General features: G+C 41.9%; 2 protein-coding genes across 4 annotated transcripts in view; both read left to right on the top strand.

Annotated features, from left to right (window-relative positions):
• Positions 1-6: 6 nt before the first annotated feature.
• On the top strand, positions 7-2146 carry LOC125900221 (cytochrome c oxidase copper chaperone). 2 transcript variants are annotated; one of them, XM_049595127.1, is made up of 4 exons: positions 7-109; positions 854-975; positions 1074-1184; positions 1958-2146. In XM_049595127.1, exons 2-3 carry the CDS (start codon positions 866-868, stop codon positions 1156-1158), a joined length of 195 nt encoding a protein of 64 aa, XP_049451084.1. In that variant the 5' UTR covers positions 7-109; positions 854-865; the 3' UTR covers positions 1159-1184; positions 1958-2146. The 2 variants fall into 2 exon arrangements, with proteins under 2 accessions (XP_049451084.1, XP_049451085.1); XM_049595128.1 differs by lacking the exon at positions 7-109 and adding an exon at positions 151-169.
• A 3401-nt stretch (positions 2147-5547) lies between these two features.
• popdc2 (popeye domain containing 2) overlaps positions 5548-18509 on the top strand; it is a 15020-nt gene continuing 2058 nt past the window's right edge. Inside the window, exons 1-3 of one of the 2 annotated variants that reach the window (XM_049595111.1) lie at positions 5548-6380; positions 13217-13325; positions 14815-15247. In XM_049595111.1, the coding sequence (XP_049451068.1) occupies positions 5887-6380; positions 13217-13325; positions 14815-15247 (1036 nt within the window). In that variant the 5' untranslated portion in view covers positions 5548-5886. Of the gene's footprint in view, positions 6381-13216; positions 13326-14814; positions 15389-18509 lie in introns of both variants that reach the window. The other variant, XM_049595110.1, reaches the window with a different exon arrangement.

The raw sequence follows: 18509 nt of genomic DNA, 5'->3' as shown, positions 1-18509 counted from the left end.
TCTAATCACGTGAGCGCGTATAAAACGGCAACGTGAGCCTGTACTAACTGTGTTGGTTCCCTTTTGAAGGTGAAGCGTTCACTAGCGTGTACCACCGACCTCCATTCAAGTAAGTTACATAACATAACATAGCTTAGCCGCAGCATTACTCATCCCTTCTTTTAAACTGGTAACGTTTTGTTTGGTGTTACTTTAACCTTGTCATATGTCCGCCATGACACTTATAACGATCTAACGTTAATGTCATCACTGTTAGCCACTGTTAGCTAACTTATGTTAGCCGGCGTAAGTGTTATGCAAGGTGTCATAACTGCTAGCTAAAGCTGCTAAAGCATAACAAAACAAAGCACATGGTGGTTATGCATTTGTTCGTATCAGTTTCTCGTGTATCATCGTATAAATTGAAATACACTTAATGTGTTGCACGGTCCGTGTGTGCCAAAGAGTTAATGCTGTCATCTTAGCTAGTGTTACATCAGTCCAGCCTCCATCACTGTCAGTGTGGGTGGTAAAAGTGCAGCAACAACTGCGATGCTTGGTTTTGTTTTTAGCGTTCCCACATCAGTTTTGTTGCACCATACTCCCTTTGCTCTGCATTATTATACCACCTGTGCCTTTCCTGGAAAATGTCAATTAGTCTTTTGTCGGCAAACAGGCCTTCAGCTCATCCTACCTTCCATGTGGGAAGTGGGCTGATCAGCTGGGATAATGTGAAACACCGGTGACTAGACCGTGACACATCTTGTATTCCTAAATTGGCTGCAAAATTAGAATAAGCATAGGTTTTTAAAGACTGTGCCACTCTTAATCCCACATCTGCTCCAGTGAATTAAAGCATTTCCTCTTTCTGTAGTTCAGCCTGAAGATGTCGACCGTGTCTGCTGCTGGCCCAGAGTCTGTGACTGAGGCCCCTGAGCAGAAGCCACTGAAACCATGTTGTGCTTGTCCAGAGACAAAGAAAGTCAGGGACGCCTGGTGAGTACCTGTCCAGAGAGACTTCAGCTTTCCTTGCTGCAAGTGAAACCATTTATTAATGTCCTTTTTTTTTTTTTTTTTTTTTTTTTCCCCACCAGCATCATTGAAAAAGGAGAGGAAAGCTGCACAGACCTGATCGAGGCGCATAAAGATTGCATGCGGGCGCTTGGATTCAAGATTTAAGTACTCCATTTGTGTGTGTGAGTGTGGTAAGTGTCACATTTTATTTGTATTTTCACATCAGCTGGTTTGCAAGTATAACATCTGTGTGCAGGGTCGTCTGTATCCCTCAGCTGTTACTGATTCATCTAGCTGGACTACCAGACCAGAACACCAGTGCACCTCTGTTTTTTAATTAAGTAAAATCAGAGCAATGTAAAACTGCATTTTAATTTTGGTGCTGGTTTCCTGTCTCTTCCAGCAAACAGGTGACATGCACAATATAAATTAAAATTTGCTCCTTGACGCACGCAGATGCATGGGCTGGTAATTTTAAAAAAATGCAGTTGGTTCACCAGAAGTGTGTGTGTGTGTGTGTGTGTGTGTTCAGAGTCTTGTATTTGGCTTTAGGTGTGACCTCTCCTAAACTTTAAATAAAACAGAAGTTGAACGCTCGGTTTGTGTGCCGTACAGGCAGCACACTGTTGCCAAATGTATTCTGACAGACCTGGCGCAAGTATCCTGTGTTCACGTGAAACATGCCTGCAGCTGTGAGGCTCGGGTCACATTTCAGCGGCTCAATTAGCCGCCTGGCATCGCCTTAGTGTTCACTTGCGCTTGTAAAGGAGAAATGTTTAGGCTGTGCACTGGAGGGAATGTGACTGTATACTGTGATGCAGTAGGTTGATAGAACATGAATATACAACTAGGCCGTGAACTTTTGTTCTGATGTCTGATTAATTGGCATTACAGATTTGTAAACACTTGCAGGTTATGCTCATACGCTTATATTATTTTTTTTATTTTTTTTTTTCTCTTGCAGTGTGTTGCTGTGCAAGATGCCCCTGAGTGTTCCTCTCCCCCTCCTTTGTACCTCTACTTGAAGGGAAATGTGACTAAGCACTTCGGCTCTGATGGGTTGATTGACTTTCTGTGAAATTGTTTTTTAAAACTTTTTTGAGAAATGTGTGAATATCTAAACTGCTGTCTGAATAAAAGTCCTATGCAATAAGTCATTGTCTGTTATATTTAGTTAAATGTATTAAAGAATTCATGTGAGGCTTCTGTTTTGGATGTCCATTCTCTCAGTGAACGGGTGCTCACCGCAGTTGCTGTCCCTGGTATGCACTTAGGCTTAAAAATAACTTCTGCCCCAGCAAAGTCAATACTTGGCATATCTGCATTCTTACTCTGTAGTGTGTCACTGGTACTGGTGTGGCTGATAGTGGGTATCTGGTTTCACACATTCATAAAACCTGCTGGAAATGCTAAGCTAAGTCTGCAGTAGTGTGCAGGTTGTTTACGAAGGCATGGTCTGGCTGCTAACATTGTTCCCATTAAGACTGCACATCCAAAATCTTAACACACCAGTTCATTGTGACCTTCATTCCTTAACAAGCGCTTGAAACAGTCCTGTTAATTTGGAGACAAGTGTGAACATGTCACAATTAAGCAGTAACTTGACAGTTACACACTTAAATGTCAGTTATTTAACCTCTTTGTCACCACTTACTGAGTTAAGAAATGGTTGCAGAAGCAGAATCTGTGCTTAAGTGTAGGAGTATCAGATTATGGTTATAAAATGAATCAGTTTAATCAATGTTAACTGAAATGCAGCTGGATTGGTTCCTGTCTGTAGCACCTGGCATTGCTCTAGTTCTAAACTTTTTGTTAATGTTCATATTTTGTCATATCTGCTGAACAACTGGCAGTTTTCATGGAGCTTTTTGCAACAACCTGCAAAAACTCTTGACCCTTAAGTCAAATGTGCAAGACTCAATGCTGTTACTGTCACTCATAAAAACAAGTTCATTATTCCCCCAATGTGTGCATTTATGCATCGCCTAGTCTGACAAGTTGGACCTAGTGTTGAATGCAAGATGGCAGCAAGGTGGAATGATGTAATCAGGCACATCTACTGAGTGTAAATTAGTTTAAAAAAAAAAAAAAAAAAGATGCATCTCTTTACATTATGGGGCAGAATTTACGCAACATTTCAGGTTGTCTCCTGCCAACATCAGCTAAATCGTATTCTAAATTGTGTTATGCATACATTAGCCGGTCAGCATGGGTTTGTAAAACACCTCACATGTCAGATCCATAATAAAATGCAAACACTGTTTTCAAAAGAAACAAAATAAACTTACTAGATTACATAACTTGTATATTAAGATTTTTAGACTGTCAATAAAAAAATCCATAAATAAAGCATGTGATTGTGTCGTGTGTCTATGGGTGACCTAGATGATATGACTTTATTCCTTTAATGCACATGAAATGTGTGTATGGAAACATATGTGAATCTATATTATAAAGTAAATACTTGGTCTAATATTAAAATGATGGAGCATCATCAGGTAATCAGAGCAAAGTTTAGCCCCAAATAATAATCTTTATTACGGACTCAAATGGTCCACACACACGTACACACAACCATTACATACATTTCAATGTTTTGGTCTAGTCCTGTTATTGTGTTAAGTGTTACATGTGAGTTGTTTTTGTGCACTGTCACAAATGTAAAGTTGTTTTGGATTTCAGGAAGAATACCTGCTGCAGTGCAGTCGCTAATGGGGATCCTATTTAACTAAAAACTAAACTAAACTAAGCTAAATTACTACGTACAAAGTTAAATTTTCCTTCTTTTGCTTTGGAGACAAATGAACCTTTTTATCATCTGTACACCAGAATACTTGATTGATGGAGCCAGATCATTAAATGGATTAACTTAATGAGTATGTACAATACAAACAAAATGACAGAAGAAAATGTGTCCAGTATCACACAGCTTATTAATTCTATTGTTGAATGTTCTTGAATCTGATCATTATAGTCTTTTCAGGAACGTTACTGGTTCTTATGTGTGTAAAGACTCTCAGGCTCTTTGGCCTCATGATGGGACCATAATTTTTCTTGCTATTACTACTTATTTCGTTGTCCGTCTGTTGTCTTGCTCTAATAAAAAGGAAAAAATTGAGCAGAGAAAATACATTTCCAATGAACTAAGAGTGAGCAGCCCAATCACCAGAAGAAAACGTTTGCATTGTACATTTCGGCAAACCACAGATACGTTACATTTGTATGATTCATATGTATCATATCAATGTTTTTAAAGAGAGCCGTTTATTAGCTGAGTTTTTAAGTCATCGGGACGATCTTTTTGTTGCTGTTTTTTTTACTGAGACATCCCTGCATTTTCAGGAATGACAGTGCTACAAACAGTGGTTGTTTTTCACAGATAAAGCAATTCTATAAACAGAGAAACCGCTATGTTTCCAGCCAAAATAGTGCCACAGAGAGCCATCAATTTTTACAATAATAACTGTGTTTCCTGCCAGGCACACAAAAAGAAGTTGTTTTATTTAAAGATAAAGTAGCTGTTTTTTACGGAGACATCCCTGTTTTTCCAGCAGGGATAGTGCCACAAAAAGAGGTTATTTTTCACTGATAAAGCAATTTTTTGAACAGAGAAACCACTGCGTTTCCAGCCAAAATTCCTGCTGAGACGGTGCCAAAAAAAGACATTTTTCTACCAATAAAGAGGTTGTTTTTTACTGTAAGAGTTCCTGCGTTTCCAGTAGGGATGGTGCCACCAAAAGCGGGTATTTTAAGCCAAAACATGATTTTTTAAGCCATAACCAAGTGGTGTTTGTACCTAAACCTAACCACACATTAACCAAAGCAGCGATGATACGTAAGGTTTCAATGTAGCTGCTACATAGTAATGTAATAACATATCCATGGTTTGCAGAAACGTACAATGCCAACTTTTATTCTGGCGATTGGATTGAACTGAGATGGACCCTGTGAGCGGTGATTCCTCCTGGCTGAGAGGAGAGCTGGATATGTGAGGCGGCGGCGGTGGTGGCAGTGGGTGTTTATACCTGAAATCTGACCTGTGCTGTCATCCTACTTATTTCAGTGTCTTTAAATATGCACTGACTGAGAGACCATCCTGAGAGGAAACTGGTCTCACAAAGTTTGGGTGAAGGAAGAACTCCTCAGCTGCTCTTCTTTGAGTTTTATATATTCTTCCTCATTAAAGGTGTTTCTGGGGAGTCTATCTGGAGTGAGGGTGTGAGGACAGAGGGTGTTTTTGCTGTACAGATTGTAAAGCCCCTTGAGGCAAATTTGTGATATTGGGCTACATAAATAAAACTGACATTTTTTTTAATGTGTGTGACACTGTGAGTCTCTCAGATATTTGTCATAGTCCCTGTCCTCCCTCCCGTTTCCTGCCTCCCTCTCTCCCTTTCTGTTATGTTAAGTAGCAGGCCTGCTTTCTGTCCACCACTCTTTCCTCCTTGGGTTTCAATTCCAAACATGGTTATCCTTCTAGGGCTCTATCAACGCCCACCCTCCCTTATCCCTTCTCTTCCAGCTGTTGGCTCCACAGTGCAGGCCAGTGGGTGAGAGACACAGTCAGAGAGACGACAGGAAGAAGAGAGGAAGGGACGCATAATGAGAGAAGAAGAAGAAACCCATTCCAGCTGTGTTTCTGCACCAAAGAGAGTCGTGAGAACTTCTTCACATTGAAGAATTTTCCAGTGCACGCCAAGGGAACAAACATTTACTTCTGACATTCTCCTGTCAGTATCAGCTGTTTATTTTTAAGCAAACAAACCATCTAGTTGTACATGTTGATGGGACAGAAATAGCTCCAGGGTTTCATTGGATAAGAAGTCTTTTTTTGGCTCTTTGTTTGTTTTGTGCGTAAGAAGCCTCTCCTCAGCTTGTCATTTCAAGACAAACATGAGCACGGACAACTCGACTCTGCTGGACAACTTGTTCCTTCCCCCTGTCTGCGATGGCTGGAGCAACAACACAGAGGGAGCCATCTACCATTTGGGAAACACCATGCTCTTCCTGGGCTACATGGGAGGCAGCGGGGCCTACGGGTGCCTCTTTATCTTCGGCTTCCTGGCCCCCGCCTTCGTGTGCCTGACCCTGTGGGGCTGGCTGACCATGTGCGGCCTGGACGTCTTCACCTGGAACCTGCTTCTGCTGCTGGCCTGCTTTGTGCAGATTTGCCACCTGCTGTACCGGCTGCACCAGGAGGGCATACGCAGTGAGGAGCTGACCTCCCTCTACCAGGCAGTATACCTGCCGCTGGGTGTGCCCGTCCAGGTGTTCAAGGAGATCGCAGGCGCCTTTGAGCACAAGGTGGTGGAGCTGAAGGCGGGAGAGACGTACGCTGTGGAGGGCAAGACGCCCATCGATCGTCTCTCCTTTCTGCTGTCTGGGAGGTGGGCATGTGTGTGTGTGTGTGTGTGTGCAACTACACACCTGTACTACATAATGCAAACCACAACGGACGTGTCTCCACAAATTACAGCCAACACATTCAACTAAAAGTAGCAATATCACAATGCAAAAATAATACAGTTCACACAGTTACTTTGCCATTTGGCAGCAATGGAAACAAGCTGTAAACACAACACCTCACATACACTATCATCATATTTGTAGTTGATATAGCGGACGTATTAGCAAACAGTTTCTTATTTACACATCAAGCAAACACATAAGCACACATATGGAGTCCTATTTATGGCCAGTAGATAAATGTTAGTCCAGTAACCACACGTTTTTAGCTTGGTTTTTGGTCTCTACCAACTTCAAGGGCTTCTTTTGTGTTCTCTTATATTTCACTTTGACAAGATGCTACGCTTTGTATTTTGACCGTTGCAACTATTCATATGGACTTCACTGTTGGTTCATTTGTCGAGCTTGATCTCACTCCGAAGTCCTCAAAATCTGGCGCTTGGGTATTGACTTGCGGCGTCAGAAACCAACAAAAAGGCAGTACTTTAACATCGCCATGACATGCGGCCAGTTGCCATTATAGTTTAACGGTGCTTGGCAACGTCAGGGGGAAACGCGGCAGGACGAGGATGAAAGTTAAGGCGGCTAAAGTCCAGAAAGCCCACCTGGGGCGGACGGGAGTGGTGGTGGATGGGTCCAACAAACACCAACTTTCAACTGAGAGAGAGGTGTTTGTGTCCCATAAGATTCTTAAGCCAGACCCTGTTCTACTTTCCTTAACCTAACCACGTGTTTTTGCTGTTTTGAAAGAGACTGTATGTATTTTGAAAGAAGACAATACATGTAACGGGCAGAACTTGACCGAGTCCCAGAACATCAACAACCAACACACCCAGGGTACCTTGTACATCGTATGTGGATGTGGAGAGTCCATGACCAAATGTCAATATGTGACAAGGTCTGTTGTCTACACCTACGTGTACGTTACTCACAGTTCCTGAGAGTACCTAGTCTGAAATAGGAGCTAACAAAGTCCCTCAAAATGGCGTTCTAACAACTTTGATTGTTCCTAGTTCTTGTGGTGTGGACACAATAAAAGGGGGGTTCTTAGAACTGTTAAAAAATGTTCCTCCAGTCCAAAAATGCCTTATGGTTACCAGTTTGTCACTAACTTTTTCTCACTGCCGTGCTGAGCAGGTAGTGCACAGTGGGTTTTTAGCAACCCGATTGCTAGAATATATCTCGGCATCATACATTTCTGCAAACCATGAAACTTGTCATGTTTTGGCTTAAAATACTCACTTTTCCAGAAGGAAACAGCAATGTCTTGGTCAAAAACAACCACTTTTTGTGGCACTAGCCCCTGTGGAACGACAACTCAAGGCATACTAGGTCACTTTGGAAACGTTGATATGATACCTATAAAATGTACAAATGTAATTTATCTGGGGTTTGCATTAACGTACAATGCAGACATTTACATCTAGGCTGGTTTTTAGAGCTTTTTGCTGAAAGTAGCAGCCTGCTGTGTCTTAAAATATAAATTACTGAACCAGATTAGTTAAAGTTGCACCCGAAAAGCCAAAACAATGAGCTGAAAGACGTTAAAACGCTCAGCTAGGCTGAGTGGAACCGCAGAGTCCGGTGATGGCCTAATTATCTGAAGCTTCATCACTCTGAGTAACTACTTTCATATTACACACAGTCATTTGATCCATTGTTAATACGAAAATATCATGGCTGCCTTATGTCAAAGTACAACACCCAACAGTGATGCCACAGCGTACTGACACAACCCTTGTTACATCACAACAGCTAGGTGTCAAGTTAAACCACTGGAGGTCAGCAAAACCCTTTATCCTACTTGTCAAATTTACCAAATGGTCCATTTCAGAGTGTTTTAAAATTGAATAACTAGATGAATTTGTGAGATGGTTAAGGTGAAGAATATCTTACATTTTTCTTCAAGCATCCTATTAATAAGATGATCTTATGTTTTGTATGTCAAGTCCTGAGCCAACTATAGCTGTCAGATAAATGCAGTTAAGCAAAAGGTATATTATTTCCCTTTTGAAATGTTGTGGAGTTGAAGTAGCAGTAAAAGGAAATACTTAACTAAAGTACAAGTACTTCAAAACTGACCATCCCTTTTTTGAGACACTCTCAACAAAAACTGAGCACTAAAAGCTTCCTACAGTGTTATGTATAACTATTGTTTGCATTATTGGGTGCACCTTTTACAAGTTATGGGAGTTTTGTGACCAAGAAGTTTAAAGTTAGTTTACAGTAGAATTTGTAGTATAACATTTTGTTAAAAGTTTTAGTGTCACAGAAGCTAAAACAAAAGATGCCCACTCACTTGTACCACAGATATATACTGTCGAACTTACTGGTTTAAATTACTCCCCTCAGCCATTGTTTTAAAGAAAGTTAATCCAAGAACTGGATTCCTGTTTCGGACTCTTTCATGCTGCTGGCAGCATGTAACCGTCACAGGAAACGTATCCTCTTCATCCAAACATCCTCAGAGTAGAGCTACATTAGATTTCACAGTGCTGGAGCCTTCACAAGAGAAATGTTGTAAACAGAGTATTTTCGTCTGTGACTCACCCGTGTGCCGTCCCTCTGCACTCTGCCAGCTGGTTAAATGATACCTTTGTACTTTGGGACAGTGGACGCGACTGCTCCTCATAAATTCATCATCATCTTAAATTAAATGTTTGGCCACGCAGCTGACAGCTCAGCGTATGAAACAAATTTGAAACAACACACAAACAAAAGTCTAATAATGTTTTTTTTTGTGTGTTACACCAAATATGTTACTTAATATTTTCATTAATCAACCACCTCCTGTTTGGTATGACCACACTGCATGGCCAAAAGTATGTGGACACATGAACATGTGATTGCTGGGACATCTCATTCCAAAACCACGGGCATTAATCTGCTCCTGACGACTTTTACAAGATGTTTGAACCTGGCTGCAGTGATTTGGTCGCATTCAGCCACATGAGCATTAGTGAGGTCCAACACTGATGTTGGGTTATAAGGTCTGACATTCCAGTTCACCCCAGGTCAAATTCTTTCACAGCAAACTCGGAAATATTATTTCTTTATGGACCTGGCTTTGTGTATGAGAGTATTGTCCTATTGAAACAAGAAAAGGTCTTTCTCAGATTGTTACCACAAATTCTGGATGTCTAAAATTTTATTGTGTTGTAGAATTAAAAGGACAGCTCACCAGAAAATCAAAATGCACATTATACCTGTTCAGTGGTGCACAAAGCCAAAAAAGTTTGACTTCTTGGGTGTAAAATGATCCTTGTCTTCTGCATCATTTGGCGTCCGAGGCAAGCACACTAAATACATCACTGGCTAAGCTGCTAACTTCCAGTTTAGTGCAACGTGCAATTCAATCGTGCTGCTCCTCTAGACTTTCAAAATGTTATCGTACAGAATGGATCACATCCTGATAGTGAAACAATCATTTCACGGGGGCTGTGGTGCTAAAAAAATGTGTCCACTGATTTACAGACATCTCTTTTACAATGTAAGTCAATGGGAAAAGTCTTTTTGGGCCCCATGGCATCTCGCTGGTTGTATTCCATGGTTTGGTCACTATCTTAAATTGGTTTCAAAGTCCTGTGCACTTCCTGGGGGCTGGGTGAGCTGTGAGTACAGACCTAAGATGCATGCTTCCTTCTATGACACTCCTGTCCACCTATTAAGGGCTTCTTCAACATTTGGACATTACACTGACTTTGTTTCTTCTTATGCTACATCACGTCACTTCCTCCTCTGCTCCTGTAACAATTACTGAGGCCACAAGAGGGCACTGCCTTACAATAAACTTTAAATTTCGGTTGTAAAAAGCTGCTTGCACACTTGACCTATATTGTTGTATTTTTGGTGAGAGCAGGCTGAATGTTAGGTAGCTCAGTGGTGCTAGGTGAGCTAGCAGTAGATACATGTTTCCTTCTGTGCTAATATCTACTGCTAGCTCATCAAGCACCACTGAGCTATCTAACGTTACAGCTCAGCCAACGGTGGCGCCATTAATGTTTTCATGCTGCACTGTCATGAGCACAAGCCTCTAGTGCATGAGTAGATGCACACTTCCTTCTGCGCGGTGATACGGTTGGTGGGTGTAGTTCTGTAGAAAGAAAATAGTTCCTACATGAAACTGCTCACAACAAGGTCTGTTGGTTATCTTGAGTAACCCGGGTCACCATCTCTGGAAACAAACTTTTTCAACAATCTTTACATTTTTACGTTTTGGCATCTCTGCTGACCCAGATTGCAGCACTCCCACTGCTTCGTTTCTGCATATTTTTGGCACATTGAGCACCACAAGCTGAGTGCCATCTAGTTCCATTATATTGGACAGAACTTCGACATCTCCATGGCCAATATCTCCAGCACTCTGCAACTCACACCAAAACAGTCTAGATTGATAAATAACAACACAGGTAAGAGGAACAATGTGAATTTTTGATTTAGGGGTTAATTGTCCCTTTAAGATTTCCCTTACATGGATCTAAGAGCCAGTAAAGCAGCTCCAAACCAAAAGTCAGATGTGTCCACATACTGTTGGCCATATTGTGTTACAAAGAACAGCACCAGCAGTACTAGGACAATTTTAGCATGGGGCTCCCCAGTGGAAATCCTTAACCCTGGCAGTGTGAAGTGCCATATGGGGTAATTAATACTGCAATACAAAATAGCTGCTAATTAACACCTATTGTTGGGAAGAGTCTAAATAAAGATTCTGCCACAAAGATGTGCTCCATATAGCAAACAAACACTCTAAAAAGCTCTGAATACAGGATACCAGTGTAAGCCTATTTCTGATTGATTAAGGCAGAGTATTTCTACACTGTGGTATTGCTACTTAAAGTTAAATGAACGATCCGTGTACTTCTTCAAACACATGAATTGTATTTGTACTTTTAATTAAATTAGACTGTTTTGTCCTTTTGCAAGTCCCCCACTTTACATTTAGCATCTGTCCTGTATAACAGAGGAAGAAAAGAGTTGTTGTAAGGAATAATTTCCTGAGGGGGGACTTCCATTTCTCTCGGTAGATGTCAGGTGATTGACATGAAGCAGATCGTTTGCAGCGCTGATATGAGGACGTTCACCTCTCATTGAAATAAGGATAAAACAGAAGCTTTTGACGTAATCCAATGACGGTTTAATGTTCAGTGTGCTGGGTTATCTCACTCTGCGGAAGTTCATCTTTTTTTAAAATAAAGCTTCCTTCTGAGGGAGGAATGTCCCGATGTCTTTAAATATGATTCTGGAGGAATCCTGGCAGAAGAAACTCGGTATTATCAGTTTATCTGATGTGCACAGAACATTATTCTGTTTTTATCAATAATGAATACATGTATGGGCATTTTAGTGTTGTGGTTTGTCAGTGTAAGGCCAGTTTTAGTTACTTTGTGTGGGTAGACAGTGATATAGTACTGCATCATACCATTATTGGGAAAGTGTAGTGCCCATTCTCTGGTTTCCCCCTGGTTAGCAGTGTTAGCTCTTTCAGCACCGTTGCTGTAGTTTTAGCACTGATATAGATATATAGAGTCAGCATCATTAGCTGCTGGCTGCTGGCTCAGTGAAAAGTGAAATTCAGAGGGAGTGAGTTGTCTGCACAAGGTTCTCAACATGGAGGTAGTTGAGTGGCAGCTAGCAGCTAACAGCGCTAACTCCAGAAACAGCACTATAAAATGGAAACAGCGCTGACAGAGCTTACAGTGTTAACCAAGGGGGAACTAGAGGGTGTGTGCTATGCTTCCACAACGACAATCAGCAGTAACCACCTCATGAGCGTAGTAGCGAGTGGAGGTAACGAGTTAGGGCTCATTTATGCTCCCTTTACGTACGAAAATGTATACGTCTGTTTCAAACGATGTTACCGTCACTGCCCACAAACTTCCATGCGTCCTTTACGTTGGCATGGATGTTAACCAATATATCCACCAGGAGGTAGCCAAGAGTCAAAAGTTTATGACAACAACAAACTCAAAAACAAACATGGCGACTGTGGAGGAGATATTGATAATGTACCTCTTGCATAAAAGACAAAAACAGAGGCAGCGTTGTAGGAGGTGGTGGTCAGTGAGGCCGTTAAATACATCGCGACTGGAGGACGGAGAATTCTTTTCTCTAGTACTGCCGATGAGAGAAATTGAATTGTTATTTCTTCTTCGTGTCTCACTAGAGCTACGTATTGGGTAGTGACAGCAACACTGCCCCCATGGTTCCCGGTGGTACTGCTCCGTTTGACCCGTATCCGTAAGCTTTATGGAAACGTGCAGAAATACGGACGAAATGAACACAGAGCACAAACAGAAGGCTCCGTCCGTATCCGGACCCATATTTAACATTGAGCATAAATGAGCCCTTAGCCGGTGGAATACACATGCACATGTGGCCAGACTAGGGCCAGGCTCACTACAACAAATCACAGAGAAGCAAAGATTACAACACACACACAGATAGTGGGGTTAGGGTAAAGCGGCCGGGTTACAGATTCTGATGGCTCACAGAGTTAGATGCAACACCGCTCAGGATGCCCTTACTCCACTTTTATCTTTACATAACAAATTGTGGTTTGCCGCCATATGAACGTCCTAAGCATCACATGCAGAACCTTTAAGAAACTCTATAGTCTTCAGTCTATCCATAGATACGTCTGTCAGAGATATTCACGCCAACATTTACTTGCAAAGTGACCTCCAGCTCTGTCCCTCTGCTCTCATTATCACTTCTTAATCCCTGCTTCTCTTTTTAACCCTTGTGTCTTCTCCTTTAGGATCAACGTGTCTTTAGAGGGACAGTTTCTGCATTACATCCACCGACACCAGTTCCTGGACTCTCCAGAGTGGGAGTCTCTCAGACCAAACGAGGAGGGAAAGTTCCAGGTACATGCAGATAATTTGTTGAGGCTTGAAGTGTGGCAGAACATCGACTTGAAGATTAAAAAGTAACTTGAAGCGCTGCCATTGAAGGTTTTGGAACAAGAAACCAAGACGTGGATATTAAGTTGTCTCTTATTTTGTGCTCCTTGAGCATCTGATTGATCAGCTGAACAAAGCGGTGTCCCCTTGTCTTTCACATATCCTGTGGCTTTATGGTAGGCCAATTAAAGTAGAAACAAGGCCTGGGGGGTTTAACAGAGTTTAAAAAGTGGAAGGCTGTGCTGGGTACTTTGATCTATGAAGAGCATGAATAGAAAGACAGCCTGCAACCAACAATTATTTCCATTATCAATCAATCAATCAATCAATCAATCAATCAATCAATCAGCTGTTTACTTTTTGGTTTAACTTATTACCGTTTTGTCTATAAACTGTCAGAAAATAGCAAAAAACAGCATATTGATGTATGATTATGTGTGTAAATATTGTATTTTTATCAGACCAACAGCCTTAAACCCAAAGATTTTTATATTACTATAATAAATTACAAATAGAGCATCAAATCCTCACATTTGAGATGCTGTAGTTTGGGAGTGTTTGGCATTTTTGTAGCTCTCAGAAAGAAGAATTTGTTAATGGGGCAAGTAAATTAAAATGTGGCCTATTTGTTAAGTACAAAGCAACAGCCATTAGGTTCGCTTAGCATAAAAACTCACAGCAGGGGAGTAGATATTATAACATTTAATTAGTTAATTCTGGTACATGTTGACAGATTTTTAAAAGAAGCTGCTTTCAGTCTCTGTGCTAAGCTAAGCTAACCATCTGCTGGCTCCAGCTTTGAACTCAAATGACAGATGAGTTGAATCAATCTTTACATCTGGCAAGAAAGCAAATGTATTTCCCAAAATATAGGGATTGGTAATCGCAGAGCATTCTGAGGCAGTGCCACCATCTTGAAAGGATGAGCATCCGTAGCTACGATAGCTTGAGGTGGAGAGACACTGATAAGTCAGACACAGCATGAAAAGGAGGAGCTGGGGTGGAGTTGGGTTGCAAAAGTAGGCAGGCCAGAGCAATTTTGTTTGAGATCCGCTGATGTAGCTGGGATATGAGCTGAGCTTGACATTGTGTCCTGCCTGAACCAACGCTATGCTCAATAAGTACATCCACAAGACAAATGTCCTTACAAAGAGAAGCTCTCGACAGAGATAAGAGAGCGAATTAAATATCATAAACGCATTTTTTGCAGCGATCCAAAATTCGGTGGAATAATCCCATGTAGGCTTTTTGACAAGGGAAGCAGAGTGAAGCTAACTTCTGTGTTGGCCAGTGGAAAAATGTCATTCCTAAAGTATTTTATTCCTCATGTGTTCACCGGATACAATCAAAATTGGCGTCCCAAAACGTTGCTTTTTACTGGTACAAGTCGTCAAAAACTCCACAGGCTGCCTTGAACACACTGACATCCAGGTATTTTATTCATACTCCCCAGGTGACCATGACAGCAGAAGAAGACTCCCGCTACATCTCATGGCGTCGCCGCCGCCTCTACTTGGTGATGTCAAAGGACCGTTACATCGCCCGCATCTTCTCCATCATGCTGGGCTACGATATCGCTGAGAAGCTCTACAACCTCAACAACAAGCTCTACATTAAGAGCGGTGTGCTGCTGGACATCCGCCTGCCCAGCCTCTACCACGTGCTGGCCCCCTCCTCGCAGGGCAGCGGCAGCGGCAGTGAAGGTGGCAGCGGTAAGGAGCAACACCATGGTGAAGACGCGGCACCAGCCTACCAAATGTCAGATCCAACCCATCCTCAGGCCCCCCACCTGCAGGGACCAAGGAACACCGCCCTGGATGAACCCCACGCCCCCCAGCATGGCCGTTATCAGCACCCCTGGGCGTCAGACCCCGAGCTGCCCATTGGTGAGGACTCCACCAGCCTGGTCCTGGAGGACTTTGCTGATGTGGCGGGCTCCTTAAAGGATTATGGCAGTGAGAGGGATTATTTGAGGTAGAGAGGCAGGGTGCTGGAGCTAACACACGGGGTCACCACTTAAGCTACATGTAAGTACCTCACCTGGGCGGAGGGCGTGGGGTGGTGGTGGTGTGTGTGTTTGTGCATGGGTGGCTGACAGTGCACAATTCTTACTAACCCAGCTTTATAGTGAGACACAGTGTAGGGCTGGACGTTGATTATAGTGTAAACATGAATATATTCCTGACAATATGGAAAATAAAATGGTGTAAAGTCACCAAGTACATTTATTAAAATACAGTTTTGATTTCAGTCCATTTTGAGTATTTTCACTTCTGCAACATCTCAGATGGAATTAATGTATCTTACAGTTATATCAATTTGCAGATTATATATCACAATTACAAAACACATAAACTGAGAAGCGTACACATAAACTGATGTCAAATTTTATTTCAGGTGGGTAAAATATGTTTTACATTGCTTAGCTTTCATGGCGGTACTCCAAGCTGCTTCTTCAAACTGGGAGCGCAACCTGTTCTCACTCTTAAGTCGTCAAAATCTGGAGCTTGGGCGGTGACTTCTGGCTTCAGACACTGACGAAAAAGCTGTCCTTTAACATCAGCATGATACATGTCCGGTTGGCAGTGTCAGGAGGAAACGAAGCAGGGCGAGAACGAACGTTAAAGCATAACGTTAAAGCAGCGACAGACTCATTAGGGCGGATGGGAGATGTGTTGTATAGGTCCAACTTACATCGACTTTTACCCCAGAGAAAACGGAAGTGTATTTGAAGAGAAGACAATGCATGTAACATGCAGACTTTGACACTGCGTCCCAGAACGTCAGCAACCAACACACCCAGGGTACCTTTCACGACATACCTGGACGTGGAAAGTCCATGACCGCACATCAATATGTGACAAGGTCGGAGTGAGAATGTGTTGGGCGTGCTGACTGACATAGATCAGTAACTTATTCATCCCTACTTGAAAAGATCCAAACTATCGCTTTAAGTAAAAGCACTATTATTGTCAAACAAAAACCTCTGTTACTCATTTTTAAATCATAATTTGTTTGGAGCTAATACTTTGGACAACATAATTTCATAAAATGATGATATGATATGATCAGTTCACAATAATACTTAATCAATGTCCAGCCTCAGCTGTCATGTTCTCAGATTAATATATTAATTTAGTTAGTTTTCAGGCTGTTTTGCACTTATTTATTTCATCTTGTGAGGATCTGATGCTTTGGCTGCTTTGTCTTTTGCCTTTTTAAAGTGAAGACACAAATTGTTATTTAGAAAATAGTTTTCAGTAGTTTATATTTAATGGTTTTTAGGGAACTGCTGAACTTATTTGTAGCTGTAGAATGGTGGCCAGAGTTCACTGCAGCTGGCCTCCTCATATTTGGGGATTTACCTGGATTATTATCCTATTTTCAAACAACACTTTAAGATTAAAGCTGACTCCCAGCCAGCTGCTCTACATTACTGTTTGCTCTGGCTGAGCTTTGTCTTGGTACAGTAGCACAGTTAAATGTATTCACTCAGATAAAAGAGATCCGCTCAGTGAGGTGGGCACAGAGTGGGATCATTATGGTGTCAGACAGTTGATCAGATCCTGTGTGTAGCTGTACTTTGTGTGTGTGTGTGTGTGTGTGTGTGTGTGTGTGTGTGTGTGTGTGTGTGTGTGTGTGTGTATGTAAGGGTTCAGTACTGTAGCTTGAGGTCGGCCAGGCAGCAGCTGTGTTCTGTGTTCTTGGAAATTTAGGGGGTGTCCAAAAAAAATGCAGTACCATGGTATTAATCCAGCGTGCCCACACTGGGGACACTGGCTGTCAGTTTATCTGTTCCCCCCTCCACCCCTCACCCACAGCTTGCCTTCCCACCATCCCAAAAGCAGCCCTCACCCAATCACAGGTGGAGGATCACGTTTCATAGCTGGATGGTGGGGTCAGAGTCGGGTTTGGGTTGCAGGGCGGCTGTAAAGCAATAGGTCAAATCTATCACAGTCAGAAGTAACACAGCTTCAGTTCAGACGTGAAGGAAGAAGAACTTATATCTCATAACTTTAAGTTAAGTAGCGATACAGCTATGTAAAAATACTAAATAAGTAAAAATACAAACATACAGTATTACCAGCAACATGCACTTAAAACTGGGGTAGGCAGTTTTTGGAAAAAGAAAAAAGATTTTGAAAATACACCCTCCTCCTGCAGCTCTCTCCTCTCCCCTGTACATGAGGCACCTGCTCTACCCACTGAGCTACTGGGCACCCTGATTGTAAATATTCTTCAAGGGGGACCTATCATGCTTTTCCTTGTTTTCTGACATATATACAGTATAATATTACATTGTCAGATGTTCATAATAAACAAGGCCAAAGTTTCAAATGAGGTAAACAAATGTGAAATGAATCCCTTGAGCAATAGCCTCAGGCTTCAGACCATTCTGGATACTCTGTTCCTAACATTTTTTCTACTTTGGCTACAAGCTGACATTGACTCGTGACAGATTTATTTTTGGTCATGTGCTTCAGGGATGAAGGTGTTGACATCAGGTAGCCGACACTGCTCCATGAAGCTACATGCTAACGTCAGGAAAACATGTGATCTTGTTTGCTGATGTTGTAAATGTTTCCATGACTTTGGATCATATTCCTTCTGAAGCATGTCCCGTTGTGTTTAGAAACTTTTATTGGGGATTTTTCAAGATAGACCAACCCAGTCTGACTCTGAAGTCCGACTGAAGACGAAGAAGACGCGACCGGTCGTCGTTATAGTTCAATGGCGCTTGTCTACATCAGAGGGAAACCTGGCAGGACAAGAACGAAGAAGTTAAGATGGTGAAAGTCTGAGTGGGCGGGCGGGAGTTGTGGTGAATGGGTCCAACAAAAACTGACTTTCACCCAGGAGGGTGGTGTCCACGTCCTGTAAGATTATAAAGCTAAACCCTGCTCTTTTTTCCTAACCCTAACCACGTGCTTTTGTTGTCTAAGGAAAAAAAATCCGTCTATTTACTGAATTTTACTGATGTAGTGCTTTTATTTTGAAAGAGACTGTATGCAAATGGTAAATGTCCTGTGAAAACAAAGGTGTATTTTAAAAGAAGACAATGCATGTAACAGGCAGAACTGGACACACCTATATGTGACACGGCTGGATAGACAGTGCAGCAACTCTCAGTTAAAGTCATTCTCAGGC

This window comes from Epinephelus fuscoguttatus, linkage group LG13 (assembly GCF_011397635.1).
Source record: "Epinephelus fuscoguttatus linkage group LG13, E.fuscoguttatus.final_Chr_v1".
In the NCBI taxonomy this organism is placed as follows: domain Eukaryota; kingdom Metazoa; phylum Chordata; class Actinopteri; order Perciformes; family Serranidae; genus Epinephelus; species Epinephelus fuscoguttatus.
The sequence above is the reverse complement of the archived record's forward strand: the minus strand, read 5'-3'. Positions and strand labels throughout refer to the sequence as shown.

Coding starts and splice junctions, on each gene's coding strand:
- LOC125900221 (XM_049595127.1), top strand. CDS start 866: ATGTCGACCGTGTCTGCTGCTGGCCCAGAGTCTGTGACTGAGGCCCCT. Junction 976..1,073: donor AAGAAAGTCAGGGACGCCTG/GTGAGTACCTGT, acceptor TTTCCCCACCAG/CATCATTGAAAAAGGAGAGG.